Source organism: Microtus oregoni, unplaced genomic scaffold (genome assembly GCF_018167655.1).
Source record: "Microtus oregoni isolate MIOR12 unplaced genomic scaffold, Mior012 000015F_ref0000493, whole genome shotgun sequence".
Taxonomy (NCBI): Eukaryota; Metazoa; Chordata; class Mammalia; order Rodentia; family Cricetidae; genus Microtus; species Microtus oregoni.
The window spans coordinates 27,986,304-28,003,145 of NW_024543074.1; the positions used below are offsets into that span (position 1 = coordinate 27,986,304).

General features: G+C 51.5%; 1 protein-coding gene across 4 annotated transcripts; it reads right to left on the reverse strand.

Annotated features, from left to right (window-relative positions):
* Positions 1-1,247: 1,247 nt before the first annotated feature.
* On the reverse strand, positions 1,248-16,065 carry Pld2 (phospholipase D2). 4 transcript variants are annotated; one of them, XM_041665604.1, is made up of 25 exons: positions 15,927-16,065; positions 15,589-15,698; positions 15,370-15,500; positions 15,124-15,266; positions 14,641-14,746; positions 14,488-14,553; positions 13,980-14,038; positions 13,772-13,864; positions 13,529-13,681; positions 12,314-12,463; positions 7,218-7,301; positions 7,013-7,091; positions 5,986-6,096; positions 5,680-5,850; positions 5,153-5,279; positions 4,452-4,570; positions 4,258-4,371; positions 4,006-4,110; positions 3,753-3,841; positions 3,550-3,663; positions 3,347-3,396; positions 3,000-3,134; positions 2,684-2,837; positions 2,192-2,306; positions 1,248-2,013 (listed from the first exon to the last, which is right to left on the reverse strand). In XM_041665604.1, the coding sequence occupies exons 2-25, from the start codon at positions 15,695-15,697 to the stop codon at positions 1,789-1,791; spliced, it is 2,802 nt and encodes a 933-aa protein (XP_041521538.1). In that variant the 5' UTR covers position 15,698; positions 15,927-16,065; the 3' UTR covers positions 1,248-1,788. The 4 variants fall into 4 exon arrangements, with proteins under 4 accessions (XP_041521538.1, XP_041521539.1, XP_041521540.1 ...); XM_041665605.1 differs by lacking the exon at positions 15,927-16,065 and adding an exon at positions 15,779-15,903; XM_041665606.1 differs by lacking the exon at positions 15,927-16,065 and adding an exon at positions 15,779-15,822 and having other exon boundaries at positions 15,589-15,682.
* Positions 16,066-16,842: the final 777 nt, after the last annotated feature.

A 16,842-nucleotide genomic window follows, 5' to 3' on the forward strand; every position in this document is an offset into this window, starting at 1 on the left:
TTCGTAAAGAGACAGGGTGGCTGCCTTGCTTTCCTCCCCTACACTATATTAGCCTTCGATCAGGAACCTGGACTACAGCCGGGCTTATTCATTCCTGCAATCCCTGCCCGCAGGAGGTTGAGGCACGAGGCTCAAGGATCAGGAATTAGAGGCCAGCCTGAGTTGTACAAGACCCTGTCTCAGCTGGGCATGAAGCAGAGACAGGATTGCTGCAGCCTTGCTGGTCTTCGCAGCAAGACCCTGTCTTTAGACACTCCATGGGTAAGAACTAGAAGGCTGCTATGTGGAATAAGAAGCCAGTCTATCCCCAGGCCCAGCTTGGGGTGCTGCTGCCCCCACCTTACAGTAAAGGAATGGTCCCCCAGGGAAGGAGATATTTAAGTGCTGACAATGAGACTAATTAATGCATTGGATGCTAATTAGTACCTGGAATTTCTGTGTGTGGGAGGCGGATTTCTCGGAGATTAGTGTTTTGTTTTGTGTGTGTGCGCATCTGTTTGGAGGTACACAGGTGTGTGTGTTTGTGTGTGTAGACATGTACAGTGAAGGCTGGAAGTCAAGGTTAGTGGTCTTTTTGTGGGGGATTTGAGAGAGGGGTCTGTATAGCCCTGGCTGTCCTGCAGATCAGGCTAGCCTTGAACTCAAGAGATCTGCCTGCTTCTGTCTCTCAAAGGTGTGAGCAAAAAAATTTTTAGTTAATTTTTAAAATTAATCAATTTATTGTGTATGTGCACACGGGAATGCCATGGCCTGGGTGTGGAGGTCAGAGGACAGTTTTCAGGAATCTGTTCTCTCCTTCCACCATGTGGGTCTTGGGGGTCAAACTCAAGTCATCAGACTTGACAGTAAGCACCTTGAGAGAACTGAAGGGCTACTCTCAGATCGGATGGGCCCACAACCCAAAGCCTTTGGCCCACATCAGTACCCACCCCCCATACACCCTCGGTGAAGCCTTCCTAAATCCTCCACCCCTCTGAGTTTCTTTGTGCTTCTGTGGCTACCTGTGCTCAACATTTTCTAATTGCAAAATACCTCAGACATATGAAGTTATGGAAATATGTGTGTGCGCACATACACAGACACAGTTTGGTCCTCATCTTCCTTCAGGAATTAGGTGAATGAACTTGAGACACAGATATGCGAACAGAATAAACAAGAATCTAGGCAGAGAGGTGAGGACGGGTGTCCTGTGCAGGCAGGGAGAGCCTATGACGACATACATCACTGCTAAGAAGAGGCATGGGCCCTTTCTACACTTTTATTTATGAAATGTTTGATGAACCAATACAAAGTTAGTGTCTGTCAGCAGGCTGGTGGAGGCAGTTACAGTGTCTTCCCCACCACTGTGGGTGGGGAACTGCCGTCAAAAGTGGCTCCGTTCTCCCTCCATCTTGGCAGCGATAGACTGGGAGAGAGGCCCTGGGGCACATAGGGAATTCAAGGGCAGGAGGAAGAGTGAGATGAAGAAGACCCAGGACAGGAGCTCCTTTTCCTGGAATAAAAGGCCTGACTTCAGGCCTCCTAGTAAGAGTTAGGCTTCTATGAGCAGTGGTTTGAACTAGGTGGTGGGAGGACAAACCTCTCCGGAATGCTCTCCTGCCTCCCCAGGCCAGGCTTGGGAGTGCTCCCTTGGGTTACTTCTCAAAGGTCCTCTGTGGTTCTCTAGTATTCCTTAGAGATGTCCTCTCTAGGGATCAGAGGGCACTGCCCTTGGAACTCAGGGTTTGTGGCAAGGATCAGGCACCATGGAGCCCAGCGGCTGTGGCTGCTGCCAGGCTGAAGCCTCAGCTACGTCCATACTTCTAAAGGGATCATGCCCTCCTTGCTCCCCAGCGGGGGCAACAGAGACTCATCCTCCAGAAACTTGAGGGGGAAGTGAACTAGGTGGCCCTGGATGTGGCTGAGTTCAGACTGTGCCAAAGAAGGGCTGACCGTGGCCAAGGGTTCCACAGCCACGTACTCCCGGAGAGACCGCAGGGAACGAGTGGCATTGGACGGCAGGCAGCGGAAGATCTAGGGTAGAAGAGCGGACATGGGAGCCAACTGAGATTGGCTGGACTCCTCATCCCCTATGCCATCTCTCGGCACCCCTGGACTACTGAATCCTAGTAGAAAATGCTCCCCAGAGGCATTGCCTTTCTGCACAGGATAACCCATCAATTCCTCATGCCAGACCTTCCCCAGCTTCTACCTGCTCATAGATGTTGGCATTGTTCTCGGCTGTTTCTTGCCACAGCTGGAAGAAGTCGTCACAGACGGGGTCTCGGAGATCCAGGTCTGGCCGGGTATTTGCCCCAAGAATCACACTAGAGAAGAATGGTACCAGTGGGCCAAATTAAGTTCCTTAAGAAACCTCAACACCTGGTACTTCCAAACAGCTGTGATAAATGGTAAGAATACATGTTAGACCACCTAGTGGGGCTTTGATTGGTCTTTCTTACTTTGATGTTTTTAAAAAAACAATTACTTTAGCTGGGCATAGTAACTTTGAATGCAGAGGCTGGAAGATCAAGAGTTCAAGGTCAGCCTATGCACGTAGCAACTTCCAGTATATGTGTGTTCCTAATTGGTTGAGACCGTAACTGGATTAGTCTGGTAAATCTGGTACCAGCTCTAGGAAATCCTCGCATCTAGCTCAAAGGGCAGCCCCTCCCATCACCCCCACATCTACCTGCACTCCTACCTGAAACAGTGCTTCCGCAAACTCAAGGCAAACCTGCCTGCCTGGTACTCCACCCCATCCATGAGGGACGCCTCCATTTCTGTATCCTCAATCAGTATGGCTAGCTCACTGTCCCGTTTCCCCAGCAAGCTCCTGTCGTTGATGTTCGCAGAACCTGGGATGAGTTCAAGGGCACACTGTGTCTACTTGGGCCCAGGAGGGTCTTCCCAGCACCTCATCCCCTTTAGCCAGAGCACGAGCCTGAAGCCCCTCACTGTGAGCTTCACTCTGAGCCTCCCAGCCCCTCTCTTGACAGAGGACCGGGTGTAGCACTGACCAATGATGACTGTCCTGTCATCTGCAATGAGCAGCTTGCTGTGGATATAGATGAGCTCAGAGATCGGGTGTCCGCCCAGCTCCCCATGTGTGCGAAGCCCACAGATGGACACGTAATCCCGCCACGCTGTCCCCACTGTACACGAGAGAGGTGGGGGAGGGGCAGCGGAGTGAGAGGCGTCTCCTGTGAGTGGATGGGACTCCATCCCACCTCATCCCAGCAGTGAAAAGCCACCTGCAGGCTGAGGAGCGTGCAAGAATGACAGTGTCCTTCCCCAATTCCCAGGACTCCAGCTACCCAAGCTGCCTCCCTGTCGGGGGTCCAGGCCTTGAGCCCCCAGCACTCACTGGCTGCTTTGAGACGGTGTAAGATTGAATATTCCCCACGACACAGGGTCCTGAGAGGAAAGAAAGGGTGAGGGAGGCAGAGGCTGAAGGAGGAAGGGAAGAGCTGAGAGAGGCAGGGAGGGGTCAGGACAGGGTGGAAAGGACACTAGTGTGACCTAGTGTGCCGGGGCCATGAAGGGGGAGTCTCACTGTGGGGAAGTCACCTGTAAGTGAAGTGCAGAATGGCCTGGATTGAGTTCCCACCCCCTGTGGAGATGTCACCCTCAAAGCCAGGGAGCAAAGGCAAAAGCACGTAGACTCGGAAACACTGCCCCTGTCTGGGAGACAACAGTCAGAGGTGGGATGATCCCCAAAACGCATTCTGCCCCTACACCTGGGCTTCCGCAATGCCCCATCTCCGCCTTACTTGTGGGCCTTCAGGATTCTGTCCACAATCTCATCGCCCACCTTGTTCAGAACGGTACGCCCATCCGAGCAGCTAATAAAGAACTGGTTCTGGGGAAAGGATCAGAGAAACATCAGCATCCTGGTCTTGACCTCTGGCCCCAGTCCAAGGTCCCAGCCAGGCCAGGCCTCAAAGACTGATCCTCCTGACGTCCCCAGGCCCTCTGCTGGGACATCCTTGCCATCTTCTCCCTCCACTTCTGCCCCAGTCAGACCTCAATGTACAGAAAGTGCTGGCTCTCTCTGATGGTATGTAGGTAGGCATTGAGGATGGAGTTCTCCAAAGTTCCCGCTGACCATCGGTCCACAGACCTCAAGACCTATGGCATGGTGAATAGAATGTGGTTTATAAAACCAGGAGAGGAGAAACTGGGCACGGTGGGGGGTGGGAGTGGGCTCTGGGGTGGGGGGAAGGTGCTGCGGGCTAATGAGAGGGAGGGTAGGGGCTGGCTGATCAGGACTGTCACCTGCACAGTGGTGCACTGCCCGCCTGGGATGGTGAAAGGCAGATGGTTAGCAGTGCTGGTGGACTTGGGCAGCAGGTAGGGGTACGTGGGTATCTTGTACTTGGCCTTGGTGGTCTGCCATGAAGGGACAGCAGAGTCAGCAGAAGGTGAGAGGCCGAACCTGGCTTTTCCCTCCCTCCCTCCGGAGTCAGCACCTTCGTGAAGTTCCAGCGCTGGATGAAGTGGCGGGCAAGGTCCCGGGCAGCTGCGCCGTGTACAACCACGCCGACATCCCTCCATGGCATCCTAGGTGAGGTCTCTCTGTCAATAAAATCTGGAAGTCCCAGGAGAGTTAAGGGAGAAGTGAGGGCTGGCGTGTTGGGGATACTTGGAACAGGAGTGTGCTGGCTTGTCAACTTGACTCAAGCTAGAGTCATCAGAGAGGAGGGAACCGCCATTGAGATAATGCCTCCGTAAGATTGGGCAAGCCTGTAGGGCATTTTCCTATTAGTGATTGATGTGGAAGGGCCCAACCATTGTGGGTAGGACCACCCCTGGGCTGATGGTCCTGGGTTCTTTAAGAAAGCAGGCTGAGCAAGCCATAGGGAGCAAGCCAGTAAGCAGCATCTCTCCATGGTCTCTGCAGTAGCTCCTGCCTCCAGGTTCCTGCCATGCTTGACTTCCTGTCCTGACTTCCTTTGATGAACAATGATGTGGAAATAACCCCTTTCCTCCCCAAGTCGCTTTTTGTCATGGGTTTCCTCACAGCAACAGTAACCCTGACTAAGACGGGGAAGAAAAGGGAGATGTAGAGAAGGAACCTTCCAGAGGGAAGGCCGCACTCTCCGTGACTCATTTCACCTCAGCTTCTGCCTCAGCTATCAGCTCCTGGAGGCCTTGGGGGAGGGAGCCTCACCTTCGAAAGGCCGATCCAGCTGCACCCAGTCCTTGGTGATGAGATTGCTGTAGTCCTTTCCCAACCAGAAGAGTCGGTTATGCGACAGGTCTGGGGTGGCTGCAGGGTCTGCGCCTGCTGTGGGCGTCTGTAGGAAGAATACACCACATCCAGGCAAAGTGAGGTCATGGGGTCAGGCCAAAGAGAAGACAGGTGCACCGCAGCAGAGGCTGCTCCCCTAACCTCCCCGGTCAACTGCAGTCCAGTCCGAGTCAGACATGTGTGTGTGTGTCCATCCCAGGCTGGCCTCAAACTTGAAATCCTCCTGACTGACATCTCTATAATCTCAGCAATCTGGAAGCTGAGATGGGGGATGACAGATTTTGGATAGCTTGGGCTATACAGTTAGACCCTGTCCCAGAAACAACAGCATAGCTTCCTGGAGTCTCTGAACGGCTGAGGAGCCTCTGCAGCTCGGCAGTGCTGGGAAGGGTGTAAACATAGAGTACCTGGCCTTGGGGGAGCTCAGGATGGCCTTGGGCAATTACCTGTGAATCTGTAGATTCAGAGGGGTCCCCAAGGTCAGTCAGTCGGTACTGCACATCATCCCAGCGGCCATAGGCAAGGTCCAGCCCCCCCAAGAAAGCCACTACTTGGTCTACCACCAGGAGCTTCTCATGATGGGCCCACAGTGTCACAAGGTCTGGGTGGCGCATCACCTAGAATTGGGTGGAGGAGTGGATGGGGAGGGTTTAGGTGAGAGGACTGGGCAGGGAAAGATGGAGGATGAGACATTTCATGGAGAGGAAGGGCAGTGGCTGTGGTGTAGAAAGGGACTCAGGCCTGAACATCACCTTTATGTTGGGGTGCAGCAGCATCAGCACCCTCTTGCTATAGCCACTGTTGATGCCCAAGGCCAGTTCCACTTCCTTAAACAGCAGTATGGATATACGGACACCTTCTTCCTGGTAGTAAGTGGGAAAACCAAATCCTAGTGCCTCTCCCCAAGTGGCCCCATCTGACTCCCATGCTCAGGATTCCTGTATGCCCCTCCGCCCTTCCTGGATGCTCTCCCTCGTGCACCCGTCATGGCGCTTGCAGCAGAAGGCTCTCCCACTCATCTATCCACCCACCTTTCATAACCTAACCAGGCATCGCCCCAACCATCTACTCATCATCTTAACTCCTGTCTGCCATCGACCTAATCACCTCCACCTTCCCACGTCATATCCTTCCATTCATCTCCCTGGTCTTTTTTATTCCTGTTTGAGAAACAGACTTTAGTCCAAGCTGGTATAATATTCAGTACACAGCCAAGGCTAACCTTCCGCTCATCTCCATGTCCCAAGTGCTGGAATTACAGGTGGGTGCCACCACCCCCGTTTTCTACCATCTATCCACTCTCCCCATCATCCATGAGTCCTTTCTCTTGTCCGCATTCACATCGACATTCACTAATGCCAGATGTGGTGGCCTGCACCTTTAATCCCAGCACTGATGAGGCAGAGGCAGGCGGATCTCCAAGTTTGCCAGCCTGGTCTATATAGAGAGTTCCAGGCCAGACAAGGAACTGTCTTAAAAACAAAGCACTCACAAATGCTTGGTGTGTTACAGGTGCCGTGCTTTTGTGCTGGGACTTAGGATGCTGCCCAGCAAAGAGACACAGCCATCTACACCAGACAGCACAGAAAGGGTCTGAGTAGTGGGAACCTAATCTATGTGAGTATCCTGAAGAGGGAACCAGGAGGTGACAGCTGACCTCCTGAGCCAGGAGGGGGACAGTTCCTGGTCCTGAAGCCTCAGACTCCCAACCTTCTCCTTGAACGACTCCTGCTGAAGTCCTTCCAGTTAACTCCCACCCACAGCCAACCCACTCCTCACCGCCTTCCTCTTGAGCATAACGTCCAGTCTCCAGTCCTCTGAATGGGCTGGACGCTTCAGGTAAATCTCAGGACTCAACCTGGAAGTCAGGGCAGTGGGTAAGGAGCAAGCCAAGGTGAAGACAGCTCCCCCTCCCCCAGACCCCAGGCACAGCTCTTCCCCCACCCCTTATACCCCTTTATCCCTTGCACCTGACCTCACTCACCACCAGTCCGTGATGAAAATTTCCTCCCGAGCTCGCAGGATGGCGTCTGCCACAGCAGCAAAGTAACCTGCCCCATTCACAAACCTGGGGGGAGGCCAAGCCAAGGAGGTCAGGGGAGTCAGAAGCCAGAAAGTTCTGGAGAGTAAAGACCGGAGGATAGTCATGGGTCAGAGGTGACGGCAGGGTCAGAGATCAGGAATGATCAGAGAGGTTAGAACGTATCAAATACATCGAGTGGGATTAATCGGTGTGACGTGCCAGAATGAGCTAAGTAAGAATGACAAAACACGATCATACAGAAACTGACCAAAGACCGCAAGGATGAATTCATCACACATTAAACAGCTCCAGCAGAACAATAGGAAGCAAATGAAAGGAAAAACAGAGAAGCTGAAGAGTAAGCAAAGAATCAGAGCTGGCAGTTCACAGCAGATACTAAGATGGTCGGTCGGTCATAGGGCAAAACGCTCAGTTCCCTAATTAACAAGAAATCAGGGGAGGGCCTGTAACCCCAGGCTGAGGCCAGACTATTACCGAAAGTTTGAAATGTCACATTCACAAGGAATTCAAGTTAAATAAGTAGCCCTGGCTGTCCTTGAATTTACTCTGTAGACCAGGCTGGCTTCCAACTCATAGACTGGACAGCCTCTGCCTCCCAAGCGCTGGGGTTAAAGGCGTGCACTGCCACGCCTGGCTTTTTAAAGGAAACAGTGCCTTCAGCCAGGCGTGGTGCTTTGTGTCTATAACCTCAGCTTTCAGCACGGTAAGGCAGGAAGACCTGTCTCAACCAAACCAAACCACGAAAGACACTCATCTGTAACAGTATCAGCGTGTAAGAAGCGGGTATTCTCACCAACCACAGGAACCGGTTATCGACCTTTTTGAGACAGGATCTCACTGTGGTCCAGGCCGGCCTTGAAGGTTTGACTCTCAGTTCTTTGCACATGCCAGTGTTCTATTGTTGAGCTACATCCAGCCAACATAAACCTCAAATTTTTTCAAATACATACTCTTTAATGCCATTAAATATATATGGCAATTTTGTTTTCGTTTTGTTTTTTGACAGGATCTCTCTCCGCAGCCTGCTAGTCTTAAACCATCTATGTAGACCAGGCTGGACTTGAACTTGGAAAAACACTGCCTCTGCCTCCCTAGTGCAGGATTAAAGGTGTATGACATCATACCTAGGCTCTTTATTTAAAAAAAAAAATTCTTATTTATTTATTTATTGTTTTTTTTGAGACAGGGTTTCTCTGTGTAACAGTTCTAAGTGTCCTGTAACTAGCTCTTGTAGACCAGGCTGGCCTCAAACTCACAGAGATCTGCCTCTCTTTGCCTCCCAAGCTGGGATCAAAGGTGTGTGCTACCAATGCCCAGCAATAAATAAATAAATAAAAAATGTTGCATTGATTTATTTGGAGGGTGGGGGGCAGGGAAAAGACCAGGGACAATTTCAGGGAGTCAGGACTCTTACACTGTGTGAATCCCAGGGGTCAAACTCAGCTTGTCAAGCTTGGCAAAGTGCCTTTACCTGCTGAGTCATTTTGACAGCCAGTAACTGTATTTCTAGGAATACATATTCTAAATATTTAGGCAAAGATTATGTTTATGGGGGATGTTATCTTAAAGACAGAAAGAAAAAACTAACCTAAGTGTCCAGTCTTTTCTTTTCAAAGACTTTATTTAATTTTATGTGCATTGGTGTTCTGTTTGTATTCATGTCCATGTGGGGGAGTTGGATCCCCTGGAACTGGAGTTACAGACAGTTGTGAGCTGCATGTGGGTGCTGAGAATTAACGTGGGTCCTCTGGAAGAACAGCCACTGAGTCACCTCTCCAGCCTGTAAATGTCCAGTCTTTAAATGGAAGAAAACTGAGACTAAAATAGAGTTGACAATCCCGTTTGCGTTAAAGTAAAAAGTAACATATGCACATGCGTATAAGAACATGCAGGTGATGCCAGAGAACACAAAACTGTTGCCAAGGTTACTTCTGGGAGGAGAAATGCAACTGACTGGAGGGGGCTACAAAACAATGGGGTGAGGCAGGGAGTGGCAATTACAACTGCTTTGTGCAACTGTTTTTATTTCAAGATAGTGTCTTACCCTGACTGTGTAGTCCAGGCTGTCCTCAGACTTGAATCAATTCTCCTGTCTCTCTCAAATGCTGGGATTACAGGTCTCTCCACCATCACATCTAGCTTGAATTTTTTTACTTATACATCACTGTACTTTTTTCCCTAAGTGCTGGAGACCAAGTTCAGGATCTCTCTGGTGATAGGCAAATAGCCTCCCACTGAGCCACACCCTTTCATTTGACTCCTCAGTCCAGGAGGGTGGCCAGGAGCGGCCTTGACTCCAACTGCTTGCATGCAAATCCCAGTTCCACTGTCACTGTACGACCCTGGGTAAGTTACCCAGCATGTTCTTGTCTCCACTCCTTCAACTGTGCTTGCCTAGTAAGAGTTCAGAGGATGCAACAGGTTAATATGTGAAACATGCTTCATTCCTGGCACACAGTAAGCTCTACACAAATAGTGGCTAGTACTCATGTATTAAAAATAAACCAGGGTGCCAGGCGGTGGTGGCGCCCGCCTTTAATCCCAGCACTCGGGAGGCAGAGGCAGGAGGATCTCTGTGAGTTCGAGGCCAGCCTGGTCTACAGAGCTAGTTCCAGGACAGGCTCCAAAGTTACAGAGAAACCCTGTCTTGAAAAATCAAAATAAATAAATAAATAAACAAACAAACCAGGGCTAGAGAAAAGGCTCAATGGCTAACAGCACTGGCTGTTCTTCCAGAGGACCTAGGTTCGATTCTCAGCACCCACATGGCAGTTTCTAACAGTTTTTGTTTTGGTTTGGTTTTGGGTTGTTTCAAGACAGGGTTTTTCTGTGTAGCCTTGGCTATCCTGGAACTTGCTCCGTAGATCAGGGTGGCCTCAAACTCATAGAGATCCTCCCGCCTCTGCCTGGTTTGCAACAGTGTTTAACTCCAGTTCCAGGGGAATACAATGACCTCATCTGGTCTCCATGGACACCAAGCATGCATGTGGTACAAAGACACACATGCAAAACACACAAAATAGAGCCCAGCACATGTCTATTATCCCAGCACTGAGGAGGCAGACAGAGGCAGATTCTGAGAGTTTGCTTGCTAACCATTACAGTTAAATTAGTAAGTTCTAGGTTCAGAGAACCTAGCTCAAAAAAAAAAAATGAAGTGATTGGAGTTGGAGAGAGATCTCAGCAGTTAAGAGTGTTTACTGCTCTTGCAGAGGACCCAGGTTTGGTTCCCAGCACCCACCCACATGGCAGTTCACAACCATCTGTAACTCCAGTTCCAAGGGATCTGACACTTCTCTTTCTGGCACCATTGGGCACCAAGCACACATATGGTGTGCATACATACATGCAGATAAAACATTCACACACATAAAAATAAGCAAATAGACAAACAAGTAAAAACTAAGGTGAGGAGTAGCTCAGGAAAATCTCAGTTGTCCTTGGCCTTCACATGCACACACACACACACATGTTCACGCACACCTGCACACACTAACATGTACACCATACACACAAAACAATAAAAGGAGAAGGAAACGGTGCTGGGCTCGATGGTTTAAGGGGCTTGCTGTGTGAGCATGATGAGCTGAGCTCAGGTCTTCAGCACCAAAATAAGAAAGCCAGGCAGAGCAGCACATGCCCGTAAGTCCAGTGCCAGGGCAGGACTAGAGACTGGCAGATCTCACGGGCTTGCTGCCCAGCCAGTCTAGCCAAATCGGTAAGCTCCAGACACCGTCTCAAAATTAAAATGGAGGTGCCTGAGACACGTGCAATGGTTAAAAGCCCTTGTTCTTGCAGAAGACCCAAGTTCAATTCCCAGCACCCATATGGTGGCTCACAGCCTTCCATAACTCCAGATCCAGGGGATCCAGTGCTTTCTTCTGACCTGTAGGGCATTGCATGCCTGTGGTGCCCAGCTACACATGCCACATAAAACACGCACACATAAAATAATAAATGTTTTTAAAATGGAAATTGATAGAGGATGACAATGACGGCCAATCTCTGATTTTTACACACACACACACACACACCTGGACACACACACACACCTGGCCACATACACACACACCTGGACACACACACACAAGTGGATACACACACACACACAAGTACATACACACACACACACAAGTGCACACACAAGTAGCTTTATCTTAGTGGTAGAATGCTTGCCTAGCATTTATGGCATCCCAGGTTTAATCCCCAATGCTGCAAAAGTAAGGCAATAAATAAAAAAAAAATTAATCTCAACACCACCGCTAAGAAAAATTTCCTCTTATGCCCATTTTGCCTTTGAAGAAGGTCAGTCAACCTCCTGGCTCAGCATGCTAGATTCTGCGAGATCTGGAGCCACGGACTCACCGGACCCTCAGCGCTATGCCCTCCCTATGCCTCTGGAAGCCTGTCCTGACATCCTCCCTGGGGCAGTGCTCCCCTGTGTGTGCCTGTCCATACATCTACCACCCCGTGGTGAGTTCACATAGGTATATAATTAGATCACCTCCTCCCCTAAACCGGAGAGGCCTGTGTCTTATTGCCACTACCGCATGGAGCACATAGCAAGTGCTTAAGATTTAAATGCTTATTAAGTATTTAAGGGATAGAACAAATCAAACAGATTTGGGAGCTCCCTGTGGTTATAATGCTCATAAGAATCAGGGAGGTTAGAGGACAAAGGACATGGCCAAGTTAGAAGATCATGAGAAAGCAGACAAATCAATGTGGTTAAGGAGGTTAAGGGGGCCGGGTGGTGGCGCACGCCTTTAATCCCAGCACTTGGGATGCAGAGGCAGGTGGATCTCTATGAGTTTAAGGCCAGCCTGGTCTACAGAGTGAGTTCAGGGACAGGATCCAAAGCTACAAAAAGAAACCTTGTCTTGAAAAAAAACTAGAGGTAAAGCGGTCAGAGAGATGAGAGATATAAAAGTACGGACATGAGGTCAGAGGAGATAAGAGGGAGGATCATGAACTCAGAGAATAGCAAGGCGGAAAGAAAGCTACACAGAAGCTCAGAAAGGACATCAGGGTCTCACCACCGGGCCAAGGTGCCGGGCCGGGGCGGGGCATAGCTGTCATGTCGATGTAGCTGTAGGAAATCTCTGCCTGGACCCTGTGCCAGCTCCGTGATCTCCTGGCCCCACCACCGTGCCTGCCGGTAGCTGCCACATTTGAGTATCAGGGACCTGCACAGAAAAAAGACGCTTTACCACTAATCCTTCTCCTTCAGCCCACAGTCTTGCCCAGAGACACCTCCCCACCTTGGCTGCTACCGTCTCTTTATTCCCCCAGTAGCCCCTAAGCTGGAGTCCACAGACATACTGAACCCAACTCCTAGGTGGGTTTCCAGAGACCAGCACTGTATCAGACACGCATTTGACAATAACATTGTTGAATAAGCAAATGGAGTTTAGCTTCCTTTCCTCCCTCCTTCCCTCTCTCCCTTTTCTTAAGTCAGAGTTTCACTATAGAGCTCTACAGAGCCAATCCTCCCAGCTTAGCCTCCCAAGGGCTGGGATTACAGGTGTCCATTACCATGCAGACTTTTTTTTAAAAATATTTATTTATTTATTATTTATACAGTTAGCCAGAAGAGGGTACCAGACCTCATTACAGATGGTTGTGGGCCACCATGTGGTTGCTGGGAATTGAACTCAAGACCTTTGGAAGAGTGGGCAATGCTCTTAACCACTGAGCCATCTCTCCAGCCCCATGCAGACTTTTTTTAAAAAAGGTTTCATTTGGCTGTGATGGCGCACACCTTTAATCCCAGCACTTGGGAGGCAGAGGCAGGTGGATCTCTGTGAGTTCGATGCCAGCCTGGTCTACAGAGCTAGTTCCAGGACAGGCTCCAATGCTACAGAGAAACCCTGTCTCAAAAACAAAACAAAAAACAAACAAGTTTTTAGTGTGCATGTGCACATGTGTGTGAAGATGCCCACAGAATCCAGGAGAAGGCATCAGCCTCCCTGGAGCTGGAGTTACTGGTGGGCATAAGCCGCCCTGCATGGGTGCAAGGAACAGAACTTGCGGCCTCTGCAAGAGCACCACCCACTCCTCTGTTTCCAGCCTCCACCTTCTCTCCATTTATTCCAATCCCCTGCACCACAGGCCCTTACTCTAGGACTATCCTAAATACATGGACAGACTAGTTCTCTGCGTCAAAGCTCTGGCTGGACCAAGGAACTGAAGAGCCCCCCCCCCCCAACTCCAGCTCAACTCCCCTCAGGGCCACACCAGGGAGGCCTTACCTGTGGGAGGTGTCGATCCTCACCCCATACCGCGCCTCTGTGCTCCTTTTCCCCACCTGCACCTCAAAGCCAGGGTCGAAAAGCTGAACAAAGGAGATGGTGCCGGTCTCCAGGCGCATGTACAACAGGAAAGAGTCCTTCACCACCAGCCACCTGGAGGGGAGGGGCTGCATCTACCGTCCAGGTCCTCCAGATCTCCCTCTTTACCTGCCCCACTGATCCCTGCTCAGCTCCAGTCCTCACCTCTTGGACCATCGATAACAAACTTGGTCCCGGCCACAGCAGGTGAAGCCAGGAACCCGATGCCCGCCTGAGCGCTTCCGGATCACCCCTTCCCTACGGGGACAAGCAGGAGAGTTGGGGACTCTAGGCACGTGTACCACATGTTTTCCAAGCAGGGAGATGGGGAATGGTGCCTGCAGAAGGCTGGGAGAGGGGTTCCCACACTCACAGTCCTTTGGAGCCGAGGTCTGGGATAAAGGAGAGTTGACTGACTTCTAAAAATTCTGTCTGCAGAGGAAGAAATAAGCTCAGGGGGACACTTGGCTTTCAGCCCCTCAGCCCTACTAATTCTGCCCCTTTGTTCCCTGGGGATCTCATGATCCTCATCGAAAGAAAGAAAGAAAGAAAGAGAAAGAAAGAATAAAGGAAGGAAGAAAGAAAGAAAGAGAAAGAAAGAATAAAGGAAGGAAGAAAGAAAGAAAGGAAGAAAGAAAGAAAGAAAGAAAGAAAAAAGTCAGCCCCAGGCATCCTAGGACATGATGGCACAGGCCTTTACTCCCAGCACTAGGGAAGCAGAAGCAGGTAAATCTGTCACTTCAAGGCCAGCCTAGTCTATAGGGTTAGTTCTAGCTTAGCCAGGGTTACACAGTAAGACCCTGTCAATAAAAGGGGGGGGGGGTGGAGAGAGAAGAGAGACAGACACACCCAGGCTTCTAGACCCTGGACCCTGGACTTACCATGGCATGGTAATTTCGATAGAAAGACATGGTCAGGAGGCGGTTGAGGTAATTTTCCAGGTATTTCTGAACGGGGTTGGGAAAGAAGCAGATGTAAGGCAGAGCCTTGTGCATACTCCACACCTTGCTATAGGACCTGGTGTTTGGTCATACCTGCTTGCTGGCTGCGTGTCTGGTAGAGCCCTCAGAACCTCCTCGGGGTAGGGAGGGAATGTCCTCATTGGCGGCCTCTCGGGCTGGAGAATAGGCCACAGCGAAGCTATGGAGGAGATGAGGGAAGAAGGCTCAGGGAAGAGCTGGCAGGCTAGATCCCTGAAACACTGGAGCCGGCCTTGGAGTGGGAGAAAGGCTGGCAAAAGAAAGGGTCTCTCTCTGTCCTGGGAATGGAGACAAGAGGGGTGGGGTGTTGCCAAGGACATTTTGGGCATTCAGCCTGGCTGAAATGTTGGCACAGTATGACGGACAAAGAGAACCAGCAGGGAAAGTTTCCTGGGAACTAGTGTCCAGCACAGAGCTGGGGGAGAAAAGGTTATGCTAGGTGGTAGGATTGGGTTGAGATAGGCAGACAGGAATGAAGGATGCCAGGGGGTGACAACTATGTTTGCCTTTCACAGAAAGCCATCAAGTCCCACTCACCGAGCCAGAGGGAGCAGACTCATCAAGACTTTATGTCTCTGGAGGTCCCGATGGAGCTCCTGAAAGTGTCGGAATTTCTTCTTGGTTGTCCAGCTAAAGTCACCATGAGTCAGGCGGACAGAATATAGAGTACAGGTTCCCACCTGGGGGTATGAAAATCCGAAAGTCATGGCCTCCAGGTCTTCCGGTCCAATCCACTCTGGCCAGGCCACCCTCTCCCACCCTCCCTAGTATCAGCCCCACCACCTTGGATCCGCTGGTGTATCTTTCCGTGCCCACCACCTGGGCTGTGACCGGGACCCCAGGAGCGAACACCAAGGGGTGCACTTTCAGAGGCTGAAGGTCGTAGATGGCCAGAAAGGGATGCATTCGATCAGCTGGGAGGAAAGAAAAGCCCAAGGGTGTAGCTTTCAGGAGGCCCCAGGTCCCGATCCTCCCCTCCGTGGGGGCCATCTCCTTCTGTACCTGGATCCTCTCCCTCCCGCAGAGTGTCAACCTCATCTGGCTCCATGTGCAACTGGCTGGAGTCCAGGTAGTCCCCGTAAGGGAAGAGGTTCTCCTGGGTTGCAGTCATTCTAGGAATAGGAGGAAGCCTCAGGAAGGAACGCGCCCATACAGAAACACCCCTTCCCGTCCTAACGCCCCCAGTCCTCACCCATTTCATTCAGCAGATTCTCAACTTCTACAGCTACAGACCGACGCCCCTCTAGCATCCACTCCCTGCAATCCCCGTCCTTCCCGCAGTCCTTCAACCAGAGCCCAGCAGCCCCGCCTCTCATCTGTATCCAGGGTTCAAGAAGCACCTAGCCAAGCTGGGATGGCCTCGAACTGGGGTGAGGTAAATCCAAGGGAGGAATCCCGGTGACCGCGAGGCTCGAAGTCAGCTCGGACGGACTGGAAGCGAGGGTCCCGGCGGGAATGAGGAAGTTACGACGCGCTCCCCGCCCAGGAGAGAAATCCCGAAATCTGGGTGTGCGTCTGAGTCAGAAGGCCAGAGCAGATCCAGCCGGACCCGACCCCGATCTCAGCGAGCCACGTCCCCGGCCCCTCACCCTGGCTGCGGGCGCCGGCACCCGCGCGGGTTCGCAGGCACGGGGAGCAGAACACAGCGAGGAAGCCCACACCCCAGAGGGCCGGGGCGGGACCGGGGCTCAGCGCCTGCCCTCGGGGCGGGACGGCCCCCCGGCCTCACCCCCGCGGGTGTCGCGTCAGCCGCGTCCCGCCCCTGCCACCCTCGGCCCGCCCACTCCCGGGTCGCCCACTCCCCAGTGCCGTCTACTGCCTCTGGATGCCCTCGGGGCACCTGGCTGGCAAGGTCCAGCTCCCCGAGTGTTCGACCCACCCCGCGCACATTCCTCTACTGCGCGCGCGCGCGGGTTGTGTGGTCTCCAGCGCTGCCTGGAATCTGGGCGGAACCTGCCGGTGTCCTCTTGCTGAGGCCGGTAGAGAGAGCATTTGTTGATGGGAGGTAATAAGAGAATTAAAAACCAGAAGAATGGTGACGACAAATTGTTGCTGTGTGAAAGATCACATTCTTTATTCGCAAACGTTTATTGCTCTGTAGGGATTAACCAGACACAGAAGTACAGTAAACCAGTCACAGAATCTGCTCGCCCGTAAGTGCCAGTCTAGAAAAAACATTTTTTTCCCAATCCTAAAGGTGGTCCTTCCTTCCTTCCTTCCTTCCTTCCTCCCTCTCTTCCTTCCTCTTTCCTTTCT